Raw genomic sequence first — 22451 nt, 5'->3', positions numbered from 1 at the left:
AAACAGGCCCTTCGGCCCATCGGGTCCGCACTGCCTGGCGATCCACGCACACTAACACTATCCTACACACACCAGGGACAATTTTTACATTTATCAAGCCAATGAACCTACAAACCTGCACGTCTTTGGAGTGTGGGAGGAAACCAAAGATTTTGGAGAAAACCCCACGGGGAGAAGGTACAAACTCCGCACAGACAGCGCCCGTAGTCGGGATGGAACGTGGGTCTCCGGCGCTGCATTCGCTGTAAGGCAGCAACTCTACTGCCGCGCTATCTCTAAAGCCAAAAGTAAACTCCAAAGTCTAAATGACAAGTTTTCCTTCCCTAATGGCATAAAATCCAGCCGCTCAAAGCCCTCCATTTGTCTTTCCGTGTGTTAAGTGGCCAGTTTTTGACACTGTGGCAACTGAGAGCCTGGCGTCAAATGTTTCTTCCCAGGGTGAAAGCGTGTGTGTGAAACCCTGGGTTGCTCCTCTGCTGTGCGAGGTGTTATTTATAGAATAAAACTGACAGAGGTAGGCTGGCCTCCCTCTCGGCTGTGGAGTGTTGCATGTGGAGGAGGAGCAGATGTTTACCTTTTAAGTGCGATGAATGAAAAGCAAATGCTTTGGCAGTGTGGGAGATTGGCGTTCACTGTTCTAGATCTTGATCAGCCCTACGGCACAGAACTCTTGCTCTCTGATCTAATCTCTTTTTAAATGTTTTACTCACTCCCATTCCAAAGCTTTGATCCGAAACGTCACCCACTCCTTCTCTCCCGAGATGCTGCCTGACCCGCTGAGTTACTCCAGCGTTTTTGTGTGCCTTCGACTTAAACCAGCTTCTGCAGTTTTATTTTTCCTAGTAACATGTGCTTAAGTCAGAGGTTTGACAGTTTATGCCTTAAAGTAAAAATTAATTCGGGGGTAAAATTCTGGACTGAAGGAATCCATCCGTTTATTAAATTCAAAAGATTCATTTACCTTTGAATGAGGAAACCTCTCTCCTTAGCCTGGTCTATTTGTGATCCCAGACTTGGTGCTTAATAAGTAATTAGACCTTAAGACACAGGGGAAGAATTAGGCCATTCAGCCCATCGTGTCTGCTCTGCCATTCAATCATGGCTGATCAATCTTCTCCCCTCCTCAACCCCATTCTCCTGCCTTCTTCCCGTGACCTTTGGCTCCCTTCCTAATCAAGAACGTGCCAATCTCCGATTTAGAAATAACCTATGACTTAGCCTCTACCACCGTCTGTAGCAATGGATTCCACATTCACCACACTCTGGCAAAGAAACTCCTCCGCTTCTCCATTCTAAATGTACGTCCTTTTATTCTGAGGCTGTGCTCAGCAGTCCTAGACGAACCCACATCCGGAAACAAGGCACGTGTGCTATTGCCTTGCCATTAGATAATAGGCAATAGGTGCAGGAGGAGGCCATTCAGGCCTTCGAGCCAGCACCGCCATTCAATATGATCATGGCTGATCATTCTCAATCAGTACCCCGTTCCTGCCTTCTCCCCATACCCCCCTGACTCCGCTATCCTTAAGAGCTCTCTCTTGAATGCATTCAGAGAATTGGCCTCCACTGCCTTCTGAGGCAGAGAATTCCACAGATTTACAACTCTCTGACTGAAAACGTTTTTCCTCATCTCCGTTCTAAATGGCCTACCCCTTATTCTTAAACTGTGGCCCCTTGTTCTGGACTCCCCCAACATTGGGAACATGTTTCCTGCCTCTAACGTGTCCAACCCCTTAATAATCTTATACGTTTTGATAAGATCTCCTCTCATCCTTCTAAATTCCAGTGTATACAAGCCTAGTCGCTCCAGTCTTTCAACATATGACAGTCCCGCCATTCCGGGAATTAACCTAGTAAACCTACGCTGCACGCCCTCAATAGCAAGAATATCCTTCCTCAAATTTGGAGACCAAAACTGCACACAGTACTCCAGGTGCGGTCTCACTAGGGCCCTGTACAACTGCAGAAGGACCTCGTTGCTCCTATACTCAACTCCTCTTGTTATGAAGGCCAACATTCCATTAACACGCATGCCCACACTCCAAAGATGTGCAGACTTTCGTAAAAAATTGTAAATTGTTCCTAGTGTTTAGGACAGTGCTGGTACACGGGGATTGTTGGTGGGCGCAGACTCCATGGGCCTATTTCCACTCTATGTCCCTAAACTGAGGGTCTGAAGAAGGGCTCGACCCGGAATGTCACATTCCTTCTCTCCAGAGATGCTGCCTGTCCCGCTGAGTTACTCCAGGTTTTGGTGTCTGTCTAAACTAAGCTAAAGATGTTCCTCCTTGTCTCCGTTGTAAAGGTACGTCCTTTTATTCTGAGGCTGTGTCCTCCAGTTGAGGACTCTACCACTCGAGGAAACAAGGCCAGGGGTACTATCGCCCTGTCGTTAACACATACGCCCTCATTTTTTTGGTTTTAATGGGTTGTGGCTGAAACTTCTGCATCCTTTGGTTGACTTGCTATGAGTTTAAAGTAAAAGAAATAGTGCACGCTGCTAGTGATGCTGACAAGGGAGATGTTGGTGTTCACGTTAGTGCCGCTGTGATCAGCCAAAACATTATGACCACTGACAGGCCAAGTGAATAACATTGATTATCTTGTTACAATGGCACCTGTCAAGGGGTGGGATATATTAGGTAGCAAGTGAACAGTCAGTTCTTGAAGTTGATGTGTTGGATGCAGGAGAAATGGGCAGGAGTAAAGACCTGACAAGGGCCAAATTGTTATGGCCAGACGACTGGGTCAGAGCATCTCTGAAACGGCAAGGCTTGTGGGGTGCACCCGGTCAGCAGTGGTGAGTACCGACCGACAGTGGTCCGAGGAGGGCAAAACCCACAAACCGGCGACAGACAGGGGGTGGCACGGTGGCGCAGCGGTAGAGTTGCTGCCTTACAGTGAACGCAGCGCCGGAGACTCAGGTTCGATCCTGACTATGGGCGCCGTCTGTACGGAGTTTGTACGTTCTCCCCGTGACCTGCGTGGGTTTTCTCCAAGATCTTCGGTTTCCTCCCACACTCCAAAGACGTACAGGTTTGTAGGTTAATTGACTGGGTGAATGTAAAAAAAAATTGTCCCTAGTGTGTGTAGGATAGTGTTAGTGTGCGGGGATCGCTGGGCGGCGCGGACTCGGTGGGCCGAAGGGCCTGTTTCCGCGCTGTATCTCTAAATCTAAAAATCTAAAATCTAAAAAAATGTTGGGCGCCCAAGGCTCATCGATGCGCGAGGGCAACGAAGGCTATCCCGTCTGATCCGAACCGACAGAAGGTCGACTGTGGCACAAGTCACAGAAAATGTTAATGGTGGTCACGGGAGGAATGTGTCACAATACACAGTGCATCGCACCCTGCTGCGTATGGGGCTGCACACGGAGGACCAACAGCATATTAGGCAGGTGGGCGTGATGTTTTGGCTCATCAGGGCATAATGTTTTGGCTGATGTGTTAGTTGCTGTAGTGGACTGACCGGGTAGTTTTACGTTGGCATGGCTGAGTTGGCGGGTTTTGCGCGCGGTGACCGTGGTGCCTGACCGTCACCGTTCTCACTGCCGTCCCCACCTCCATCTTCTTTGTTCAGGAGTACAAGAGGAAGCAGCTGGAGGAGCAGAGGCAGTCCGAGCGGCTGCAGAGGCAACTGCAGCAGGAGCATGCGTTCCTCATGTCCCTACAGCAGCAGCAACAGCAGCAGCAGCTCCAGAAACAGCAGCAGCAGCAGCAACAGCAACAGCCTCAAGAGAAGAAGCAGCTCTATTACTACAACAAGAATGTGAATCCCACCGACAAGCCAGCCTGGGCGAAGGAGGTAATGCGTGCAACGTGTCCGTCTGAAGAGGGGCCTCGGCCCCAAACGTCACCTGTTCCTTGTCTCCAGAACTCCTCCTGACCCGCTGGGTTACTCCAGCTTATTTGTGTCCTATCTTCGGTGTGGACCCGCATCTGTGGTTCCTTCCTACGCGTGAAAAACCAAACTAAAGTTGGACCGATCGCATCTGCCTGCACGTAACCCCTATCCCTCCATTTCCTGCACTTCCACGCGCTTCTCCAAATGCCTCTGAAATGCCACTCTCATCATCTGCCTCTGCCAGTGCGTTTTCAGGCCCCCGCCACTCTTATAGACAATAGACAATAAGGGCAGGAGGAGGCCATTCGGCCCTTCGAGCCTCTACGCATCGCCATTCAATGTGATCATGGCTGATCATTCTCAATCAGTACCCCGTTCCTGCCTTCTCCCCATACCCCCTGACTCCGCTATCCTTAAGAGCTCTATCTAGCTCTCTCTTGAATGCATTCAGAGAATTGGCCTCCACTGCCTTCTGAGGCAGAGAATTCCACAGATTCACAACTCTCTGACTGAAAAAGTTTTTCCTCATCTCAGTTCTAAATGGCCGACCCCTTATTCTTAAACTGTGTGTGGCCCCTTGTTCTGGACTCCCCCAACATTGGGAACATGTTTCCTGCCTCTAACGTGTCCAACCCCTTAATAATCTTATACGTTTCGATAAGATCCCCTCTCATCCTTCTAAATTCCAGTGTATACAAGCCTAGTCGCTCCAATCTTTCAACATATGACAGTCCCGCCATTCCGGGAATTAACCTAGTAAACCTACGCTGCACGCCCTCAATAGCAAGAATATGGGGAAAAAAACCTTACTCCACACATCTCCATTAAACATTCCTCAAAAACAGTGATTTAAGTTCTTGATTTCCCCCAAGAGCACCCCTTCCCCCCCCCCCACCCCTGCCCTCCAACTCTCTCAAAGATATTAAAGCATTTCAAGACTAATGGTGAGGCACGGTGGCACAGCGGTACAGACGACGCCACACAGCGCCAGGGACCCAAGTTCAATCCTGACTACGGGTGCTGCCTGTACGGAGTTTGTACGTTCTCCCCGTGACCGCGTGGGTTTTCTCCGCGTGCTCTGGTTTCAAGGTCAGTTTATTGTCACATGTACCAGTTACGGTACGGTGACATTTGAGTTTCCTCCCACACTCCAAAGATGCACAGGTTTGTAGGTTTATTGGCTTCGATAAAGATTGTAAATTGTCCCTAGTTTGAAGAAGGGCCTCGACCCAAAGACGTACAGGTATGTAGGTTAATTGGCTGGGTAAATGTGAAAATTGTCCCTAGTGGGTGTAGGATAGTGTTAATGTGCGGGGATCACTGGGCGGCACGGACTTGGAGGGCCGAAAAGGCCTGTTTCCGGCTGTATATATATGATATGATATGATATGACCCAAAACATCACCCATTCCTTCTCTCCAATGATGCTGCCTGTCCCGCTGAGTTACTCCAGCATTTTGTGTCTACTTTTGATTTAAACCTGCAGTTTTCTTCCCCACACATTGGTTTAGCCATAGCTGTCTAAAGACCAGCAACATATATGGTTTCTTAAGATAGACACACAATGCTGGAGTAACTCGGCGGGGCAGGCAGCATCTCTGGAGAGAGGGAACGGGTGACGTTTTGGGTCTGAAGAAGGGTCTCGACCTGAAAAGTCACCTATTCCTTTTCTCCAGAGATCCGTGTGTCGCGCTGAGTTACTCCAGCATTTTGTGTCCATCTCCGGTTCCTACACCTACTGTTGCTTAATATCTGCTACAGGAACAGCAGTTTTCTGTGCCTCAATGCCTTGGTTTGTACACTGTCATCCCTCTGCTCAAACGTCCATCCCCCTCATTGAAATTCTCATTTGCTCCATGGCCACATCTATAGTCCTTACCTAGTCTGACTTTGGTCAGACCCACTTGACCTTAACTGCCCTCTGATTATGTAGGAAAATAACTGCAGATGCTGGTACAAATCGAAGGTATTCACAAAAAGCTGGAGTAACTCAACGAGTCAGGCACCATCCCTGAAGAGAAGGAATGGGTGACGTTTCGGGTCGAGACCCTTCTTCAGGCTGATGTCATGGGGGGCGGGACAAAGGAAGGATACAGGTGGAGACAGGAAGATAGAGGGAGATCTGGGAAGGGGGAGGGGAAGAGAGGGACAGGGGAACTATCTAAAGTTGGAGAAGTCAATGTTCATACCGCTGGGCTGCAAGCTGCCGAGGCGAAATATGAGGTGCTGTTCCTCCAATTTCCGGTGGGCCTCACTATGGCACTGGAGGAGGCCCATGACAGAAAGGTCAGACTGGGAGTGGGAGGAGGAGTTGAAGTGCTCAGCCACCGGGAGATCAGGTTGGTTAAGGCGGACTGAGCGAAGGTGTTGAGCGAAACGATCGCCGAGCCTGCGTTTGGTCTCGCCGATGTAGAGAAGTTGACATCTAGAGCAGCGGATGCAATAGATGAGGTTGGAGGAGGTGCAGGTGAACCTCTGTCTCACCTGGAAAGACTGTTTGGGTATTAAGTCAGTCAGTTTATTTTAGTTTAGAGAGATACAGCGCGGAAACAGGCCCATCGAGTCCGCGCCGACCAGCGATTTCCCCGTCCTCTATATCCTACGTGCTGGGGACAATTTACATTTACACCAAGCCAATTAACCTACAAACCTGCACGTCTTTGAAGCTCCTGGAGGAAAGGCTCCAGGCGGTCACGGTGGCGCAGCCGTAGAGTCGCTGCCTTACAGCGAATGCAGCGCCGGAGACCCGGGTTCCATCCCGACTACGGGCGCCGTCTGTACGGAGTTTGCACGTTCTCCCCGTGACCTGCGTGGGAGATCTTCGGTTTCCCCCCACGCTCCAAAGATGTGTGGGTTTGTAGGTTACTGTGGGAGGAGGCCAGAGCTTCCGGAGGCAACCCACGCGGTCACGAGGAGAACGTACAAACCCCGCACAGACAGCACCCGCAGTCAGGATGGAACCCGGGTCTCCGGTGCTATGAGGCAGCAACTCTACAGCTGTGGCACGAGGCAAATTAGTGCAGGGCAAATTAGATATGGACAGAAATGTCAGCCTTGATCACCGCCAACATCCTGTGAATACATTTATTTTTAAAGTCACGGGAAACATAATTTTCACAGTTGCAGATTTATACAGACACAAGGTCTTTGCTTGCTTAAGGCCACCATTAAAAGATAAAAGATCAGTAAAGCTCTGCAGAATTGAGTGTTCCTTATCCAGCCCCTCGGGTTAAAATATGTGAACAAGGCGTCAAAGAATTAAATGTGATTTTAAAAAAAGGAACTGCAGATGCTTGTTTGTATCCAAGATGGACGCAAAGTGCTGGAGTAACTCAGCAAGTCAGACAGCAGCTGTGGAGAAAATGAATAGTTGACGTTTTGAGCCGGGAGCTTTATTCAGACTGATGTCTTTTGTTGGTCTGAAGAAGGGTCTCGACCCGAAACGTCACCCATTCCTTCTCTCCTGAGATGCTGCCTGACCTGCTGAGTTACTCCAGCATTTTGTGAATAAATACTTTTGATTTGTACCAGCATCTGCAGTTATTTTCTTATATATCTTTTGTTGGTTTGACCCTTTGGTTCCTTGCTCTCCTTGCAAAGAATAGCATTGACTTTGCAGCGTAAAAGTAGACCGCTAGAGCCTTCTCTCACCTCTCCAGATCTATCAGAAACATCACCTGTCCTTTTTCTTCAGAGATGCTGCCTGATCCGCTGAGTTCCTCATAAGGTTATAAGCGATCGGAGAAGAATTAGGCCATTCGGCCCATCAAGTCCACTCCGCCATTCAATCGTGGCTGATCTATCTCTCCCTCCTAACTCCATTCTCCTGCCTTCTCCCCATAACCCCTGACACCCGCACTAATCAAGAATCCGTCTACCTCTGCCATAAAAATATCCACTGACTTGTGGCCTCCACAGACGTCTGTGGCAATGAATCCCACAGATTCAACACCCTCTGACTAAAGAAATTCCTCCTCATCTCCTTCCTAAAGGAGTGTCCTTTAATTCTGAGGCTGTGCCCTCTGGTCCTAGACTCTCCCACTAGTGGAAACATCCTCTCCACATCCACTCTATCCAAGCCGCTCACTTCAGTAAGTTTCAATGAGGTGTCCCCCCCCTCATCCTTCTAAACTCCAGCACTTTGTGCCTATCTTATGTTAAAGAATTAGTTGGCTGGCCTTAACGCTATGTCTGTATTGTCTACGAGGCATTAAAATGTCATCTCTCACGTTGTGACTGCAATAGTTTAACTGTGGTTGTGTGATGTAGCTTCACCCACTGTCTGCTTGTTGAAACATCGTGACCTTATCCATACATAATAATCTAACAATAATAAGCCAACTGTGGCCTGTTTGTCACTGTTACTTTTTTGCATATCTTTCATTCATTTGTTCTATATCTCACTGTCTGTGTCTCTTGTTTCCCTCTCCCCTGATTCTCAGTCTGAAGAAGGGTCTCGACCCGAAACGTCACCTATTCCTTCTCTCCAGAGATGCTGCCCGTCCTGCTGAGTTACTCCAGCTTTTTGTGTCTATCTTCGGTTTAAATCAGCATCTGCAGTTCCTTCTCTCCAGAGATGCTGCCTGACCCGCTGAGTTACTCCAGCATTTTGTGTATCTGCCGTTCCTTCCTGCACATAGTTTAACCGTGGTTGTGTGATGCTGCTTCACCCACTGTCTAGTTGTTCAAAAACCATGACTTTAAATATCCACACATAATAATCTGTTCCCTATTGCTGCCCGTCACAATTTAGCATTGAGCATTTGTCATCCCTTAAATTACGTATTTGCCTCTGGGTGCATTGGAAATCAGGAATCGTGACAACATTCAGCTCCGTCCCGTTTGATCCAAACCAAATTCTCAATCGAGATTGCGCAGCTATCCAATCCATAAAAACCACTGGAGATCTTGATGAAGATCAAATAGCTTGACTGCCTTGACATTTCGACAAAATGGTGGCAACTCTTTGCCTGCTGGTCCCAGAGGTGAATCATCTACCATCCGATACAATCGCCTATCTCTTATATCATATCATATCATATCATATATATACAGCCGGAAACAGGCCTTTTCGGCCCACCAAGTCCGTGCCGCCCAGCGATCCCCGTACATTAACACTATCCTACACCCACTAGGGACAATTTCTTTTTACATTTACCCATATGGTGGCGCAGCGGTAGAGTTGCTGCCTCACAGCGCCAGAGACCCAAGTTCAACCCTGACTATGGATGCTGTCTGTACGGAGTTTGTACGTTCACCCCGTGACCTCTTGGGTTTTCTCCGAGATCTCCGGTTTCCTCCCACACTCCAAAGACGTACACTTTTGTAGGTGTAGGAAAAAAACTGTAGATGCTGGTTTAAATCGAAGGTAGACACAAAATGCTGGAGTAACTCAGCGGGTCAGGCAGCATCTCTGGAGAGAAGGATACTTCAAACCTGAGGTAGACACAAAATGCTGGAGTAACTCAGCAGGTCAGGCAGCATCTCTGGAGAGAAGGAATGGGTGACGTTTCAGGTTGAGACCCTTCTGAAGAAAGGTCTCGACCCGAAACATCACCCATTCCTTCTCTCCCGAGATGCTGCCTGACCAGCTGAGTTACCCTAGCATTTTGTGTCTACCTCAGGTTTGTAGGTTAATTGGCTTGGTGTAATTGTAACTTGTCCCTAGTGTGTGTAGGATAGTGTGAGGGGATCGCTGGTCAGCACGGACGCAGTGGGCCAAAGGGCCTGTTTCCGCGCTGCATCTCAAAAACGAAACTAAATCTGAGCAATATCCTTCCCTCTGATATTTTTTCTCTGTGCTCTGCCCGTGGGGGTACTTGTGTTTGTCTTGATTGTATTCATTGTCTGATTTATATCACATTACTTGACTGTAGACGCAAAATGGTGGAGTAACTCAGCGGGTCACACAGCATCTCCGTAGAGAAGGAATGGGTGACGTTTCAGGCCGAGACCCTTCTTCAGTCTGAAACGTCAACCATTCCTTCTCTCCCGATATGCTGCCTGTCCCGCTGAGTTACTCCAGCATTTTGTGTCTACCTTCGATTTAAACCAGCATCTGCAGCTATTTTCCTACACATCCTGCAAATGTGTAGGAAACATTTCCACTGCAAATTCTCCTCAAGGTATGTCCACTTTGAAGAAGTTCTTCTCCTCCTCTCTTCGACGAGAGTTTATCAACATCCTCTCTCACTGCTCCCCCTCTGTGATTCCTCCTGCCCTCCAGCTCTATGACCACGTTTTGACCCAGACTCGCTATTAAAGTACCTGAAAGAAGGGTCTCGACCCAAAACGTCACCCATTCCTACTCTCCAGAGACGCTGCCTGACCCGCTCAGTTACTCCAGCATTTTGTGTCCAGCTTCGATTTAAAGCAGCATCTGCAGTTATTTTCCTGCACGTTACTTGACTGCCTTGACGTTTGGACAAGATGGCAACAAAGTGTGGTGATTCTTTGCCTGCCTAGTTGACTGATTTGACTGGATTGTCTGATTTGACTGGATCGCAGGCAAAGCTAAAAGATCTTCACTCTTCCTCGGCACACGCACATGCACACGCACATCCACCGAGATGCGGCACAGAACGCCACAGAGATCCTTCTGCCCTGTGCCTCTCAAACTTTACAATCCACCGCCTTCTGTCGTGGGATAGACTGAGACTGACTCTCCCCCCAATCTTTGCACATCCCCTAAGCCTTTCCACTTTAATTTCATGTTTCTTTGTGTTTTTAATGACTGTTGGCAGATCAATTTCCCTCCTGGGATAAATAAAGTTCTGTCATAGAGTGATACAGTGTGGAAACAGGCCCTTCGGCCCAACTCGCCCACACCGGCCAACAGTGTCTCAGCTACCCTAGTCCCACCTGCCTGCGCTTGGTCCATATCCCTTCAAGCCTGTCCTATCCATGTACCTGTCCAACTGTTTCTTAAATGATGGGTTGGTTTTTTAAAAAATTAGATTTAGAGATACAGCGCGGAAACAGGCCCTTCGGCCCACCGGGTCCGCGCCGCCCAGCGATCCCGCACATTAACACTTATCTACACCCACTAGGGACAATTTTTACATTTGCCCAGCCAATTAACCTACATACTTGCATGTCTTTGGAGTGTGGGAGGAAACCGAAGATCTCGGAGAAAACCCACGCAGGTCACGGGGAAAACGTACGAACTCCGTACATACGGCGCCCGTAGTCAGGATCGAACCTGAGTCTCCGGCGCTGCATTTGCTGTAAGGCAGCAACTCTACCGCTGCGCCACCGTGCCACCCTGATAGTCCAACCTCAACTACCTCCTCTGGCAGCTCATTCCATACACCCACCACCCTCTGTGTGAAAATGTTACCCCTCAGATTCCTATTAAATCTTTTCCCCTTCACCTTGAACCTATGTCCTCTGGTCCTCGATTCCCCTACTCTGGGCAAGAGACTCTGTGTGTCTACTCGATCTATTCCTCTCATGGTTTTTGTGCACCTCTATAAGATCACCCCTCATCCTCCTGCGCTCCATGCCCCGCGCGCCCTATCGTGTATCGTGTCGTGACAGTAATGGACCTGAACCCAATTGCTCTGTGTGTCAAGGTGGAGGAGCGCTCCAAAATGAACCGGCAGAACTCTCCCGCTGCGAAGCCGAAGATGGGGACCACCATATCCGACCCGTCGCTGCAGTCCCTCTCTGAGCCGGTCCCAAACAATTCCACCCAAGCCTCTCAGACGCCGCCCATGCACCGCCCAGTGGAGCCACAGGGAGCCCAGTCAAAGGTGGGTGCGTGCCAGTGAGGGGCTACTTTTATCCTTCCTCTGGGCGGGTGGTCAACCACGGGCTCTGGATAACTTCACGGACACAAATGGTTCGCAGATTCTCCCTGCTCTTGTCAACAGTTACTGCTCCGTCCCGAATACCACTGAAGATAGACGCAAGATGCTGCAGTACTTTAGAAGATTGAGTGAGGGGGGATCTTATAGAAACGTACAACATTCTTAAGGGGTTGGACAGGCTAGATGCGGGAAGATTGTTCCCGATGTTGGGGAAGTCCAGAACAAGGGGTCACAGTTTAAGGATAAGGGGGAAGTCTTTTAGGACTGAGATGAGAAAGTTTTTTTTCCACACAGAGAGTGCTGAATCTGTGGAATTCTCTACCACAGAAGGTAGTTGAGGCCAGTTCATTGGCTATATTTAAGAGGGAGTTAGATGTGGCCCTTGTGGCTAAAGGGATCAGGGGGTATGGAGAGAAGGCAGGTACAGGATACTGAGTTGAATGATCAGCCATGATCATATTGAATGGCGGTGCAGGCTCGAAGGGCCGAATGGCCTACTCCTGCACCTATTTTCTATGTTTCTATGTAACTCAGCGGGACAGGCAGCATCTCTGGATAGAAGGAATGGGCGACGTTTTCTGGTTGAGACCCTTCTTCAGACTGAGACTCTCGACCCGAAAGTTCACCCTTTCCTTCTCTCCAGAGACGTTGCCTGACCCGCTGAGTTACTCCAGCATTTGGGGTCCAGAGTTTAAACCAGCATCTGCAGTTCCTCCCTACCCAATATCATAATCTTAATCATAATCATGCTTTATTAGCCAAGTATGTTTTGCAACATATGATAAATTTCATTTGCCACACAGTCACACCAATAAAAAGCTACAGGACACACAAAATACACTTCAACATGAAATGTATTTCCATTAGAAAGCTAATGGCATGTTGGCCTTCATAACGAGAGGATTTCAGTATAGGCGTAAAGAGGTTCTTCTGCAGTTGTACAGGGCCCTGGTAAGACCACATATGGAGTATTGTGTACAGGTTTGGTCTCCTAATTTGAGGAAGGACATCCTTGTAATTGAGGCAGTGCAGCGTAGGTTCACGAGATTGATCCCTAGGATGGCGGGACTGTCATATGAGGAAAGATTGAAAAGACTGGGCTTGTATTCACTGGAGTTTAGAAGGGTGGGAGGGGATCTTATAGAAACATATAAAATCATAAAAGGACTGGACAAGCTAGATGCAGGAAAAATGTTCCCAATGTTGGGGGAGTCCAGAACCAGGGGCCACACAGTCTTAGAATAAAGGGGAGGCCATTTAAACCTGAGGTGAGAAAAAGCTTTTTACCCAGAGAGTTGTGAATTTGTGGAATTCTCTGCCACAGAGGGCAGTGGAGGCCAAATCACTGGATGGATTTAAGAGAGAGTTAGATAGAGCTCTAGGGGCTAGTGGAATCAAGGGATATGGGGAGAAGGCAGGCACGGGTTACTGATTGTGGATGATCAGCCATGATCACATTGAATGGCGGTGCTGGCTCGAAGGGCTGAATGGCCTCCTCCTGCACCTATTTTCTATGTTTCTATGAACATCCACCACAGTGACTCCTCCACATTCCTCACTGTGATGGAAGGCGAAAAATAGTTCAATCTCTTTCCTCCTTTGTTCTCCCTCGAGCCTTCCGTTGACGGGACGATCTTGCTCGCGAGGCGTTTGGGCCCTTGCGTCGTGGCGCTCAAGCTCCTGCATCGGGGGGAGGGAGGGGGGGAGTCTCAGCTTCCCCCGCACCGGGCGATCCGACCTGGGTCGGATCATAATAATATAATAATATAATATATTCCTTTATTTGTCCCACACCGGGGAAATTTGCAGTTAGACAATAGACAATAGGTGCAGGAGGAGGCCATTCGGCCCTTCAAGCCAGCACCGCCATTCAATGTGATCATGGCTGATCATTCTCAATCAGTTACAGCAGCAAAGTGGATAGCAAGAGACATTCGTTATATATAAAAGTAAAGACAAGGATAATTGTCATCATTTACTGTGTTTTTCCTTTACTGTTGACTGGTCTGTTGACGCGTCTGCTGGGAGCAGTGCTGGTTGTGCAGTCTCACAGCAGCAGGAAGGGAGGACCTCCTATATCTCTCCTTCACGCACTTGGGGTGAAGGAGTCTGTCACTGAAGGAGCTACTCAGTGCAGTGACAGTGTCCTGCATGGGGTGGGAGTCGTTGTCCAGCAGCCATGTTATCTTTGCCAACATCCTCCTCTCTCCCACCGCCTGCACTGAGTCGAGGGGGCAACCCAGGACAGAGCTGGCCTTCCTGACCAGCTTGTCGAGTCTCTTCCCTTCCACCGCTGAGATGCTGCTGCTCCAGCAGACCACTCCATAGAAAATGGCCGATGCAACCACCGTGTGTAGAAGGTCCTTAGGAATGCCCCCTGCACTCCTAAGGACCCGAGTCTCCTCAGCAGGTAAAGTCTGCTCTGGCCCTTTTTGTACAGTGCATTGATATTGTTGGTCCAGTCCAGTTTATTGTTGAGGTAAACACCCAGGTACTTATAAGAGTCCACCCTCCCGATGTCCATTCCCTGGATGTTCACCGGTGTGGGAAATATACCACCATCTCCTACTCATTGAAGCAGATGAAACATTACGGCTGTAGGCTCAGTAAGCGGGCCCCTAATCCGACCTTGCATGTCAAATTGTTTGCATTTCGTACTGGAGAGCGATGTTTTTCCACGCAGAAAACCAACAGAAAATGCCAACTCCGCTGGCGTTTTATTGCTGCTCCTCAACCTCGTTCATAAAACTCCGAAGAAGGGTCCCGACCAAAATGTCGTCTATCCGTTTCCTTCCGCAGATGCTGCCTGACCCGCTGAGTTCCTCCAGCACTTTGTTTTTTGTTTTTTGTTTGGATTTCAGCATCAATGGCAGGGCACTAGGGAGTGTTGTAAAGCAGAGGGATCTTGGAGTTCAGGTACATAGTTCCTTGCAGTGGCGTCGCAGGTAGACAGGGTAGTCAAGAAGGCTTTTGGAACATTGGCCTTCATCAGTCAGGGTTTGAGCATCAGAATCAGAATCAGAATAACCTTTATTGTCATCCAAAAAAAACAAGTCTTTTGGACGTAATTTTGTCACCCACAGTCCAACAAACAATAAGAGCAATGAAAAATAAGCAATTACACACACAATCACACAAAAAGAAACATCCCTCACAGTGAGTCTCCTCCAGTCTCCTCCTCACTGTGATGGAAGGCCAGAATGCATTTTCTCTTCCCCTGCCGTCTTCTCCCGCGGTCAGGCTGTTGGCGTTGCCACGTTCCAGGTTGCAGTTAGTCATAGAGTCACACAGTGTGGACAACTTGCCCACACCGACCAACATGTCCCATCTCCACGAGTCCCACTTGCCTGCGTTTGGCCCCGTGTCCCTCTAAACCAGTCCTCCCCATGTAACTGACTAAATGCACACCTCAAACTCTCTTTCAGTTTCAAGTGGCGCACCTAGTTGCACTGAAACCGTCCGTGCAGGTTCCACGGTCTCAGTCGCTCCAAGACCAGCCGACCAAGAACGTCGCCGCCTTCCCCAGCCAGGAGCAGGAGCAGGAGCCGGCACCGGTGAAGCGCGGTGAGATGCTGCGCCAGAACTCGGACCCCACCTCCGAGACCCCCGTGCTGCCTCCCCGCACCATCCGGGACGACTCTGGCCCGTGGGTGAAGAAGGCAGAAGAAGCACCGCCAAAGGTAATGCTAGTCTAGTCTAGTTTAGAGATACAGCGTGGAAACAGGCCCTTCTGCCCACCGAGTCTGCGCCGACCAGCGATCCCCACGCACTAGGGACAATTTACACTTGTATCAAGCCAATTAACCTACAAACCTGTAGGTCTTTGGAGTGTGGCAGGAAACTGAAAAGACTGGAGCGACTAGATTTAGATGTATTAGATTTAGAGATACCGCGCGGAAACAGGCCCTTCGGCCCACCGAGTCCGTGCCGCCCAGCGATCCCCGCACACTAACACTATCCCACACACACTAGGGACAATTTTTACATTCACCCAGTCAATTAAGCTACATACCTGTACGTCTTTGGACTAGGCTTGTATACACTGGAATTTAGAAGTATGAGAGGAGATCTTATCGAAACGATATAAGATTATTAAGGGGTTGGACACGTTAGAGGCAGGAAACATGTTCCCGATGTTGGGGGAGTCCAGAACCAGGGGCCACAGTTTAAGAATAAGGGGTCGGCCATTTAGGACGGAAATGAGGAAAAACTTTTTCAGTCAGAGAGTTGTAAATCTGTGGAATTCACTACCTCAGAAGGCAGTGGAGGCCAATTCTCTGAATGCATTCAAGAGAGAGCTAGATAGAGCTCTTAAGGATAGCAGAGTCAGGGGGTATGGGGAGAAGACAGGAACGGGGTACTGATTGAGAATGATCAGCCATGATCACATTGAATGGTGGTGCTGGCTCGAAGGGCCGAATGGCCTCCTCTTGCACCTATTGTCTATTATCTCGGAGAAAACCCACGCAGTCTTGGGGAGATCTCCGTACAGACAGCTCCCGTAGTCGGGATTGAACCCGGGTCTCTAGCGCTGTAAGCGCTGTAAGACAGCAACTCTAGCCACTGTTACCTTAGCTTGGCCTTTGCATCAGTCAGAGTATTGAGTATAGGTTATAGACGTTGGAAGGTCATGTTGCAGTCATACAAGGATGTGCTGGCTCTGGAGAGGGTCCAGAGGAGGTTTACGAGAATGATCCCGGGAATGACTGGGTTTAATATACGATGAGCGTTTGTGGGCACTGGGCCTGTACTCGCTGGAGCTTAGAAGGATGAGGGGGGACCTCATTGAAACGTACAGAATAGTGAGCGGCCTGGATAGAGTGGATGTGGTGAGGATGTTTCCACTGGTGGGAGAGTCTAGGACCAGAGGGCACAGCCTCAGAATTAAAGGACGTCCCTTTAGGAAGGAGATGAGGAGGAATTTCTTTAGTCAGAGGGTGGTGAATCTGTGGAATTCATTGCCACAGACGGCTGTGGAGGCCACAAGTCAGTGGATATTATTCAGGCAGAAATAGATAGATTGTTGATTAGTGCGGGTGTCAGGGGTTATGGGGAGAAGGCAGGAGAATGGGGTGAATGGGGTAAAGAGGGAGAGATAGATCAGCCATGATTGAACGTCGGAGAAGGCTAGAGGGGCCGGATGGCTTAATTCTGCTCCTATCCTTTATGATCCTTATAAGATGTTGGTGAGGCCACATTTAGACTATTGTGTTCAGTTCTGGGGACCATGTTACAGGAAAGATGGTGTCAAGTTGGAAAGGGTACAGAGAAGATTTACGAGGATGTTGTCAGGAGGGCCTGAGCTACAGGGAGAGGTTGAGCAGGCTGGGACTCTATTCCTTGGAGCGCAGGAGGATGAGGGGTGATCTTATAGAGGGGTACAAAATCATGAGAGGAATCAACCGAGTTTCTTGCCCAGAGTGGTGGAATCGAGAACCATAGGTTTAAGGTGAAGGGGGAAAGATTTAAGAGGAATCTGAGGGGTGACCTTTACAGGAATCTTGAGTGGTACACAGGTGGTGGTGGGTGCATGGAACAAGCTGCCAGAGGAGGTAGTTGAGGCTGGGGCTATCACATCGTTTAAGAAACAGTTAGACAGGTACATGGATAGGACAGGTTTGGAGGGATATGGGCCAAACGCAGGCAGGTGGGACTAGTGTAGCTGGGACATGTTGGCCGGTGTGGGCAAGTTGGGCCGAAGGGCCTGTTTCCACGCAGTTTGACTCTGAGCTTGTCCAAAACAAAGAGAATCGCGTACCTGTTGTACGCTCAAACAAATTGGCAATGCTTCTGCTATCTTAACATATTAGTGTAGCTGAGTAGATTGAATTGTCTTATATTCGTTGGGTCGTGTGGATTGACCCGTAGTGTCGTTCAGCCTGGGAACAGGCCCTTTGGCCCAACTTCCACATGTTGACCAAGGTGCCCCATCTACACTCATCCCACCTGCCTTTCTTTGCCCCATAACCTTCTGAACCTTTCCTATCCATGAGCCTGTCCAAAGGTCTTTTAAATGTTGTTATAGTACCAAGCATGTCTTTGAGTTAAGGCTAAAGAACGCAAAGTGCTGGAGTAAACTCAGTGGGTCGGGCAGCATCTCTGGAGGACACGGACAGGTGACGTTTCAGGTCGGGACCCTGCTTCACACATTGTGTGTGGAGGGGAAGGAGGAAAGGTAGTTGAAAGCGAGGCAGGTAACAGATGAACAACGTCAATGGCCAGCTGGTTGGAGCAAAGGCCTGAGGTTAAAACAGAAGATAAAAGGGTTGAAGGGTTGCAAATTGTGAAGCTAGAGGAAGGAATGTGTTAGGAGATAAATAGGTTTGAGAGGAGGGGGGGTAGAAACATATAAAATAGGTGCAGGAGGAGGCCATTTGGCCCTTCGAGCCAGCACCACCATTCATTGTGATCATGGCTGATCATCCACAATCAGTAACCCGTGCCTGCCTTCTCCCCACATTCCTTGATTCCGCTGGCCCCTAGAGCTCTATCTAACTCTCTCTTAAATCCATCCAGTGATTTGGCCTCCACTGCCCTCTGTGGCAGAGAATTCCACACATTCACAACTCTCTGGGTGAAGAAGTGTTTTCTCAGCATAACATATAAAAATTTCACTTGATAAAGTTCGACGTATATAAGTCATATATACAGTACAAAACAATATGCCTGTAATGCTTTCAGAATTAGAAGAGATGTATTCCACAATTTTTCACATTTTTGGTAATACACGTGACTAAGAATGGCTTCTTGAACAACCAGAATTTGATAGCAGAAATCAGCGCAGATAACTAAAACTTTGTATGGAAGGTTTTAACTATTTTAAAGGAGGAGAGGTGATCTTATGGAGGTGTACAAAATCGTGAGAGGAATAGATCAAATAGATGCACAGAGTCTCTTGCCCAGAGTAGGGGAATCGAGAACCAGAGGACATAGTTTTAAGGTGAGGGGGGAAAAGATTTAATAGAAACCGAGAGGTAACTTTTTAACGCAAAGGGTGGTGGGTGTATGGAACGAGCTGCCGGAGGAGGTAGTTGAGGCAGGGGCTGTTGCAATGTTTAAGAAGCATTTAGACAGGTACATGGATGGGACAGGTTTGGAGGGATATGGACCAAGCGCAGGCAGGTGAGACTAGTGTAGATGGGACATGTTGGCCGGTGTGTGGGCAGGTTGGGCTTGTTTCCACACTGTAAGACTCTATGACTCTATGAGTGGTATATGTTGAAGAAGAGATTTCAGAGGCTGGGGTCTGGATGACTCACAGGACAACAGCTGATTTAGACTTCAGAGATACAGCTCGGAAACAAGCCTTTCGGCCCACTGAGTCCGCGCCGATATCACTATCCCTGCACACTGGGGACAATCTACACTTTTTACCAGAGCCAATTAACCTACAAACCTGTACTTCTTTGGAGTGTGGGAGGAAACCGGAGCACCCGGAGAAAACCCACGCGGGTCACGGGGAGAACGTACAAACTCAGTACAGACAACCACCCGTAGACGCGATCGAACCTGAGTCTCTGGCGCTGTGAGGCAGTAACTCTACCGCTGCGCCACCGTGCCGCCCCTGATGGTGGGTTAAAGGGCAAAGGAGAGAGGCAGACACAGGGAATGGCTTACAAATAAAAGACAAAAAGTGCTGGAGTAACTCGGCAGGTCGGGCAGCATCTCTGGAGGCAATGGTCGGACGATATCTCGAATCGGGACCCTTCAGACTTTTCAGAGAAGCAGACTTTTCTTTGGTATCTTCCCTATCTGAACTAACAACAACAAAAACTCTGATTATCTCACTGTCTTTTGTACCAATGAATGTAGCAAATTAGCTGTAATTCTACCCAGTTAAGTTACTGTAGTTTAATCATTGATTGCATGTAAACTTCTTTGAGTTAGTTCCTGGAGATGAAGTAGGAAAAATAACTGCAGATGCTGGTTTAAATTGAAGGCAGGAACAAAATGCTGGAGTAACTCAGCAGGTCAGGCAGGATCTCTGGGGAGAAGGAATGGGTGATGTTTCAGGCATCCCGCCCCTACCCCTGACATCAGTCTGAAGAAGGGTCTCGACCTGAAACGTCACCCATTCCTTCTCTCCAGAGATGCTGCCTGACCTGCTGAGTTACTCCAGCATTTTAGACAATAGACAATAGGTGCAGGAGTAGGCCATTCGGCCCTTCGAGCCAGCACCACCATTCAATGTGATCATGGCTGATCATTCACAATCAGTACCCCGTTCCTCCCCCTCTCCCCATACCCCCTGACTCCGCTATCCTTAAGAGCTCTATATAACTCTCTCTTGAATGCATTCAGAGAATTGGCCTCCACTGCCTTCTGAGGCAGAGAATTCCACAGATTCACAACTCTCTGACTGAAAAAGTTTTTCCTCATCTCCGTTCTAAATGGCCTACCCCTTATTCTTAAACTGTGGCCCCTGGTTCTGGACTCCCCCAACATTGGGAACATGTTTCCTGCCTCTAACGTGTCCAACCCCTTAATAATCTTATATGTTTCGATAAGATCCCCTCTCATCCTTCTAAATTCCAGTGTGTACAAGCCCAGTCGTTCCAGTCTTTCAACATATGACAGTCCCGCCATTCCGGGAATTAACCTGGTAAAACTACGCTGCACGCCCTCGATAGCAAGAATATCCTTTGTGTCTACCTTCGATTTTTACCAGCATCTGCAGTTTTTTTTCCTACAAGTCCAAGGTGTAGTTGTCCACCAGAGAAAGATGAAGCCACACACGAGATCTCACAGCCGTAAATCCACGCATAATCCAGGGTGGGCTTGTTCTTGTAAACTGCATTGAACTGTGTTTTTGTTTTTGGCTGAAGGTTCCTCAAAGAACGACCTCCATAGCCACAGCATTGAATAGCAGCAGCGCTTTGCTAAACCGCCCAGGACAGGCGCCGCGTGCAAGGTAATGCCAATGACTCGATGCGGTAACAGTTAACATAGAAAACGTGGAAGATAGGTGGAGGAGGAGGCCATTCGGCCCTTCGAGCCAGCACCGACATTCATTGTGATCATGGCTGACCGTCCACAATCAGTAACCCGTGCCTGCCTTCTCCCCATACCCCTTGATTCCACTTGCCCCTAGAGCTCTATCTAACTCTCTTTTAAATCCATCCAGTGAATCGGCCTCCACTGCCCTCTGTGGCAGAGAATTCCACAAATTCACAACTCTCTGGGTGAAAAAGTTCCTTCTCACCTCAGGTTTAAATGGCCTCCCCTCTATTCCTAGACTGTGTGGGCCCTGGTTCTGGACTCCCCCAACATTGGGAACATTTTTCCTGCATCTAGCTTGTCCAGTCCTTTTATGATTTTATATGTTTCTATAAGATCCCCTCTCATCCTTCTAAACTCCAGTGAATACAAGCAAAGTATTTCCAATCTTTCCTCGTATGACAGTCCCTCCATCCCGGGGATTAACCTGGTGAACCTACGCTGCACTGCCTCAATTACAAGGATGTCCTTCCTCAAATTAGGGTTTTTTTCTCATCTCAGTTTTCAATGGCCTACCCTTTATTCTTAGTCTGTGTGGCCCCTGGTTCTGGACTCCCCCAACTTTGGAGGTATCCCTTTGTATCCCAGTTGTATCCCTTCCAGCTTTCATAAGTATTCTCCATAACTTACGCACAGGTTTTAGTATAACAGTATAACAGTATAACAGAGCTTTATTTGTCATTCGGTACCAAGGTACCGAACGAAACTACATAGCAGTCATACAAAAAAAGAACACAAGACACATAACCCCAACACAAACGTCCATCACAGTGACTCCAAACACCCCCTCACTGTGATGGAGGCAACAAAACTTCCACTCTCTTCCCCACGCCCACGGACAGACAGCTCGTCCCCGACCGACCCGCACAGTCCCCGCAAGGGGATGGAAGTCACCGCGGCCAAGCCGCACCGGGCGCTGAAACGTCTCGCGGCCGAACCGGGCGATGGAAGGCCCCGCGACCAAGCCTTGCGCAGCTAAGTCCCGTGGCCGAGCCGCACCGGGCGATGTTAAGTCCCGCGGCCGAACCGCACCAGCGATGAAAAGTCCCGCGGCCTAGCCGCACCAGCGATGGAAAGCCCCGCGGCCGAGCCGCACCGGGCGATGTTAAGTCCAGCGGCCGAGCCGCACCAGCGATGAAAAGTCCCGCGGCCAAGCTGCACCAGCGATGTAAAGCCCCGCGGCCGAGCCGCACCGGGCGATGTTAAGTCCCGCGGCCGAGCCGCACCGGGCGATGTTAAGTCCCGCGGCCGAGCCGCACCAGCGATGAAAAGTCCCGCGGCCGAGCTGCACCGGGCGATGTAAAGTCCCGCGGCCGAGCCGCACCGGGCGATGTTAGGCTACGTGGCCGAGCTGCACCGGGCACTATTAAGTCCAGCGGCCGAGCCGCACCAGCGATGTAAAGTCCCGCAGCCAAGCCGCACCGGGCGATGAAAAGTCCCGCGGCCGAGCCGCACCGGGCGATGAAAAGTCCCGCGGCCGAGCCGCACCGGGCACTGTTAAGTCCAGCGGCCAAGCCGCACCGGGCGATGTAAAGTCCAGCGGCCGAGCCGCACCGGGCGATGTTAGGCCCCGCGGCCGAGCCGCACCCTGCGCCGTGAGGAAGAGATCTAAAAGAGAAAAGTTTCCCCCACCACCCCCCCCCACCCAACACCACCCACACCACCACCCCCCATACACAACCAAAAAAATACAAAAACCATCCCAACACCGACACACAACAAAACAAAAAAAAAGGAAAAAAGACGAACTGACTGCTAGCGAGCCGCAGACGTTAGGCGCCGCCACTTTAGAGATACAGC

General features: G+C 49.3%; 1 protein-coding gene across 1 annotated transcript in view; it reads left to right on the top strand.

Moving 5' to 3' along the window:
* The first annotated feature begins 847 nt into the window (after window positions 1–847).
* Window positions 848–22451, top strand: part of LOC144609311 (misshapen-like kinase 1) — a 55962-nt gene continuing 34358 nt past the window's right edge. Inside the window, exons 1-5 of the mRNA XM_078427742.1 lie at window positions 848–886; window positions 3580–3804; window positions 11418–11597; window positions 15080–15334; window positions 20480–20565. Of these exons, the coding sequence (XP_078283868.1) occupies window positions 848–886; window positions 3580–3804; window positions 11418–11597; window positions 15080–15334; window positions 20480–20565 (785 nt within the window). The remainder of the gene's footprint in view (window positions 887–3579; window positions 3805–11417; window positions 11598–15079; window positions 15335–20479; window positions 20566–22451) is intronic.

This window comes from Rhinoraja longicauda, chromosome 34 (genome assembly GCF_053455715.1).
Source record: "Rhinoraja longicauda isolate Sanriku21f chromosome 34, sRhiLon1.1, whole genome shotgun sequence".
NCBI classification, from domain to species: domain Eukaryota; kingdom Metazoa; phylum Chordata; class Chondrichthyes; order Rajiformes; family Arhynchobatidae; genus Rhinoraja; species Rhinoraja longicauda.
This window is presented reverse-complemented; position numbering and strand designations above follow the sequence as displayed.